General features: G+C 42.4%; 1 protein-coding gene across 1 annotated transcript; it reads left to right on the top strand.

The window, feature by feature from the left end:
• Nucleotides 1-1,187: 1,187 nt before the first annotated feature.
• coa8 (cytochrome c oxidase assembly factor 8) lies at nucleotides 1,188-5,691 on the top strand. The gene is made up of 5 exons (XM_031840199.1): nucleotides 1,188-1,449; nucleotides 1,899-2,096; nucleotides 3,203-3,266; nucleotides 4,171-4,261; nucleotides 5,141-5,691. Exons 1-5 carry the CDS (start codon nucleotides 1,303-1,305, stop codon nucleotides 5,247-5,249), a joined length of 609 nt encoding a protein of 202 aa, XP_031696059.1. The 5' UTR covers nucleotides 1,188-1,302; the 3' UTR covers nucleotides 5,250-5,691.
• The last annotated feature ends 28 nt before the right edge of the window (nucleotides 5,692-5,719 follow it).

Here is a 5,719-nt window from a genome sequence, read left to right as displayed (position 1 = left end):
TTTTCTGGTGTTATTGAAGACTTTTCTGGTGTTGTTGAAGACTTTTCTGGTGTTATTGAAGACTTTTCTGGTGTTGTTGAAGACTTTTCTGGTGTTATTGAAGACTTTTCTGGTGTTGTTGGAGACTCTGACGTGAAAGCACATATCGCTCTGCAGTCACTGTCCTCAATGAGCAGCGGGTGCTGCCGTGAGCCCCTCCGCAGTCCCAAAGCACCCACAGGCGGTCAGTCTCACAGTAGCCTTGCGTAGCAGTCCCAGCTGCAGACTGTGGAAGACATTAGTGCTACTAGATAGTTTTCTGACGTCGTCTACAGGGATGATTTGCTAGGAATCGGTTGCTTCTATCTTGCTCCCCTACTTGACCAATCCTGCTTAAGAATGAGGCTCGGACCGCCTACCTCATTAACATACGGACACAGAAATAAATAAATGGAGGAATACAGAAATGTAGAAATAGATTTATATATTTATTTCCTGTTTAGGTATCATTCATTTCAGCATTTAAATATTTCTGTATTTATTTCAGCATTTATTTATTTATTCAGATCTGTATTTATACATTTGTTTATGCATTTATCTATTTATTCCTGTATTTATTTATACATTTATTTATTTATATTTAAGACATTTTTCGTTCTCCATAGACTACGCCTGTGTTCAGAAATATAAGCTAGTATTTGCAAGTTGTTTTTTCAACATTTGGCACTTTACTTAAGCAGCTGGCTATAGAGCTGTAGTTGACAATTATTTCTAACATTGATTAATCCACTGTTTTATCAATAGAGGAAAATGAATATGATGTATCAGAATTTTTAGATCCCTGGTTTTGTCCGACAAGCTGTCCAACACTCGGAGAAATTCAATTTTCAATCATATCTGATAAACAAAAGCATGAAATCCTCACATTTTTACCTATTTGCTCGCGAATGACTGAAACAGTTTGACTAGTAGTCTGCGCTCTAGTCGGCTGTTAAAGACGCAGCAGCACTCTTCTTGATATTGTCTTCTTGTCAGTATTATACTTCAGTACACTTGTCTTACTCTGAAGACATCCATCCATCCATCATCTATCCATCATAAAAAATAGTTCGTTGGGAAACCCCGCCCGTCTCGCTCAATCCGGGGCTGCGCCGGTGAGGTTTTCAAGCCCATCTTTTCATTGTGGGAATCACGTGACCAAACGGAAGTTGCGCCTACACCGACATGAACTCTCCTGAAGTAGGATACTATTAACACCTCTGTTACTGGAGCAGTGTTAGTGCATCTCCTTTAAAACAGTTGTTTAGTTTCAGCTGTTTAAAAATGGCGTCCAAGACAACAGCAGCAGTGGGCTGTTTAACACGGAGGATGTTCTGTCCTTTTACCCTCCACGCTCCACGCAGTTCACTAGCACTGAATATGCGGAAGTGCAGCTCCAAACTGGCAACCGAGCAGGACAAAAAAACAAAGGTTTGTACAATAACGCACAACCTAACAGCTGCAGGACATTTATTTTGAAAAGTTCACCTACATGAAGTGTTATCGTGTCCACGGCAGCGTTTAACAGTTTAACGACCCGTATGCACGTCACGTTTGACAGATAATATTATTGCTTTATTTTAACTTTAACACACTTAAATCTCCAACCGGGCCCAGTTGCATTGTGGGTAATGTATGCACCAAGTTTTGAAAAGGAAGAAGAGAAAAACTGCTTTATATAATTTAAAACTCTCAATTGTGAATCTGACATTGTTATAGGAGTGCAATGTTGAATCTCTTTTTAAGTTGCAGGGTGTGGAGCCCTCAGGGCCACCGTAGAGAGCTGAAGCTCAAGTTCAGAACCTGAAAAAAATGTGGGTTTCTAGTTAATATAGCAGATAATGTAGCATAGCGTCCAATCGGTTGTTGTTTCTATGCAGAGATCTCCCTTCAGACCAGCGGCCAGCGCCACGCACGACTGGATCGGTCCACCGAACCCACTCTCCAACCTTCGGCCAATCGTCTACCACGTCCCCGAGAACGAGTCTGAGCTGCAGAGACGTCTGAGACACCTGAGACAGGAGACCGAGGACTGGAACCACGACTTCTGGACCAAACAGAACATCAGCTTCAGCAAGGTAGTGATGCATTCAACGACATGAAATACAAGATAAAGACAAATTATAGACCTCATAAACACCTCACTGTCCACACACTCCTTCCTTCCTTACCTTCTTTGCCTCTGTCTCTTCTCCTCTTCCTCTTTTCTCCATCACCTCCCTCTATTGCCTTCCTTTCCTCCCTTCCCCCTCCCCTCTTTCTGTCTCATCACCTTCCCGTATGTCCTTTTCCTCATCTTCCTTTGTCACCTATTTACCTCTGTCTTCTCTCTTTCTCCCTTTTCTCCCCACTTACCTCTCTGCCCTTTTTACTCCCTTCCTATCTCCTTCCTTCCCTCCTCCTGTCTGTCTTCTGTCCTTCCTTGCTTCTACATATGCTCCCTTCCCCACCTTTTAACCTCTGTCTCCTATTCTCCTCCTCTTTTCTCCTTCACCTCCCTCTCTGCCTTTCTTTCCTCCCTTCCTCCTCGTCTCCCTTCCCTGCTTCTGTCTCCTTTCCTTCCTCCTCATCTCCTTCCCTCTTTCAATGATATAAACGATCAATCACATGATCACGGTCATCATTATTGATCAAGAGTGTAGCGTTGGACAACATTAAAGTGTCCTCTGCATACTGAGCCCTTATGTCAGTTCTTGTTTCCACCAGCAGAGGGCATCATCGCACAACAAACTGTTGCTGTTGAGTTCAAAACTTATGAGGAATTAAATAACTTCAGTTTGATACTATTTAACAATGAAGATATGTCATAAAACCTATTTTTATTTCATTTCAATGTGTGACTTTCCAAATGTTTTGGTTTGTGTATTTATTAAATTAATATTATACATTGTATAACAGGGGTTCTGTCTACAACACAATAAATAGACATTCCTGACTGGTCTTATGCATATATTGGTTTAAAACATTCTAATTAAAGCAGGCTCTCTGGATGAGAAACGAAAGAGGAATATTGAATATTTTTATTGTATCTATTTGTTATTTAAGTTTTCTCTGTTGTTTAGACCGATCCTGTCTCATTTATTTATTTTAGAATAGTTAGATGTGGCTCATTGTGTTGACTCTTGGCTTTTTGTTTGTGTTGTTGGATTTAAATGAATAAAAAACATATTTATGCTCTCTGCAGGAAAAAGATGCGTTCATCTTCTCACAGCTGAACTCAAAAGGCCTGAGTGTGCGTGACGAGCAAGGTGAGAATACGCAGCTCTTCTACAGATGAAGATTAAATTATTATTCTTTTACATTTATTCACATCCTCTGATGTCAGACCATGTGATGAAATGTTGTGGTCTCCTCCTACTCTTTCTCCCCCACCTCCCTCTTCGACTTCCTTTCCTCCCTCCCTTCCTCCTTCATTCCCTCCTTCTGTCTTATCTATTTACCTCTATTCCTCCTTGCTTCTTCCCTTCCTTCCTGCCTTCCTTCCTTCCTTTCTCACCTTTTTACCTGTCTCCTCACCTCCTCGTCTTTTCTCCTCCATCTCCCTCCTTTCCTCCTCTCTCCTTCCTCACTTCCTTTCATCTCCTTCTTCCCTCTGTCCTTCCTTGCTTTTTCCTTCTCTCCCTTTGTCTCCTTTCATTCTTCCTCATGTCCTTGTCTTTGTTCCTTCCCTTGCACCATTCTTTCTTCCTTCCTCACCTTTTTACCTTTGTCTTCTCTCCTCTTTTGTCCTTCACCTCCTTCTTTGCATTTATTTCCTTCCTTGCTCCCTCCTTCTGTCTCCTCTGTCCTCCTCATCTCCTTCCCCTTTGTCCTTCCCTGCCACTTCCCTTACTCCCTTCTTTCCTTCCTTTCTCACCTTTTAAATCTGTCTTCTTCTCCTCCTCTTCTCTCCGGCACTTTGCATTGCTTTCCTCCTCACCTACATCCTTCCTCCTGTCTCATCACCTTCCCCCTGCCCTTCCTTACATCTTCCCTTGCTCCCGTCCTTCCTTCCTTCCTTCCTTTTTTCACCTCTGTCTCCTCCTCCACCGCCTTTCTTCCTTACCTCCCTCTTCATCTTCCTTTCCTTACCTCCCTCTTCATTCCCTTCCTTCCCTCACTGCTTCCTTTGTATATAATATCATCTCCTGTGTCCTCACTCCTCCCCCCCAGGACGCCGGCGTTCCCTGAACAGTGAAGAAATGGCCGTGTTTTACAAATGCTTCCTGGACACAAATGTAACACGACATGCAGATTATAACAAGTGAGTTGTTCTGGTTGTTTCCCATGATGCAGCTGGTTGTTTCCCATGATGCCGCTTGGCTTTACATCAAATGTACTGAACCTTGTAGAGAAGAACAACAAAGCTTTCTGTGAATTAGCATTCAAAAACTGTTTGTTTCTATGTGAGAGACTCGTCCATAACACATCACCTCTGCGTCTGATTTCAGTTTTATTTATTTTTCTGTCTCCTCTCCTCATCTTCATCGCCTTCCTTCTGCCCTTCCTTGCTCTGTCTCCTTTCCTCCTCTTCTTGTCTTCCCCACCTCCCTCTTTGCCTTCCTTTCCTCCCTTCCTCCTTCCTGCCCTCTATCTCCTCCCCATCATCTTCATTGCCATCCCTTTGTTCTTCCCTTACTTCCTTCTTTTCTCACCTTTTTACCTCCGTCTCACTCTTGTCCTCCTTTTCTCCCCCACTTTCCTCTCCGCCTTCCTTACCTCCCTTCTTACTTACCTACTCATCACCATCCTTCCCTCTGTCCTTCCTTGCTTTGTGCCTTGCTCCCGTCCTTTCCTTTCTCACCTTTCTACCGCTGTCTCCTTTCTTCCTCCTCTTTTCGCTCCCCTTTCCTTCTTCCTCCCCTCCTTCCTTTCATTCTTCTCTCCCTCCCTCTTTTGTCTCCTCTCCTTCCTCCTCATCTCCTTCTCTCTGTCCTTCCTTGCTTCTTCCCATGCTGCCTCACCTTTTTACCTTTTGTTACCTCCATTGTATGAAATACTATAAAATGATTTGTGTTTGGGGGAAAAATAACAATTTACAACCATAAAATGAGCTAAACGTCTTCTGTAAAACTGTATTTTTGTATTTGTTAAGTCATCCTGTATCACTGTGTCACTAACTCTCCCTCCTCCTCGTGTCCAGGGAATGGTACCGACGTAACTTCACCATCACCTTGCTCATGGCCCGAGTGGCCATGAAGAACATGTGGAGGACTGTTACTGAAAGATACAACAGCAAGAAAGACAGCTGATAATAAATACAATATTAACCCACCGTCCTGTCTCTGTGTTCACTGCTTATTTATCATATTATTCACTTAATTAGAAACCCACCTGAAGATTTAAATCTCTTTTCTATCCTTCTCTATTTCTGATGTGTGGTTGATTCAATCAATCAGGTACTGATATATCTATCTATCTATCTATCTTCACTGCTCACTTGGAAACAGAAGATCTGCTCGTTTGATCTATTTAGTTTCCATCTTTCTTATAACCACATTTTAAAACGGGCGTAAATCTTGAGAAGCTTTACTATAAAACACACCAGGGCTCAGACACTTTTACTACATTGTCTTTGTTATTGGACACCTTTGTCTGCATTTATGTCATGTTTTGGGTCCAGAGTGTTGGTGATTCCCTGTTAAGGTAATGCAGTTTGGGATTGCAACATTCACTACAGCTAAAACAACCACAAAAACTTTGTGAAAGGTATGTTTTGAAC

This window comes from Anarrhichthys ocellatus, unplaced genomic scaffold (assembly GCF_004355925.1).
Source record: "Anarrhichthys ocellatus isolate YVR2014 unplaced genomic scaffold, GSC_Weel_1.0 scaffold2438, whole genome shotgun sequence".
Lineage (NCBI taxonomy): Eukaryota > Metazoa > Chordata > Actinopteri > Perciformes > Anarhichadidae > Anarrhichthys > Anarrhichthys ocellatus.
The sequence above is the reverse complement of the archived record's forward strand: the minus strand, read 5'-3'. Positions and strand labels throughout refer to the sequence as shown.

Bases quoted from the DNA above. Each gene is read 5' to 3' on its own strand.
- coa8 (XM_031840199.1), top strand. From the start codon at position 1,303: ATGGCGTCCAAGACAACAGCAGCAGTGGGCTGTTTAACACGGAGGATG. The intron at 2,097-3,202 runs GTAGTGATGCAT...TGCTCTCTGCAG, and splicing joins AGAACATCAGCTTCAGCAAG to GAAAAAGATGCGTTCATCTT. The intron at 4,262-5,140 runs GTGAGTTGTTCT...CCTCGTGTCCAG, and splicing joins CGACATGCAGATTATAACAA to GGAATGGTACCGACGTAACT.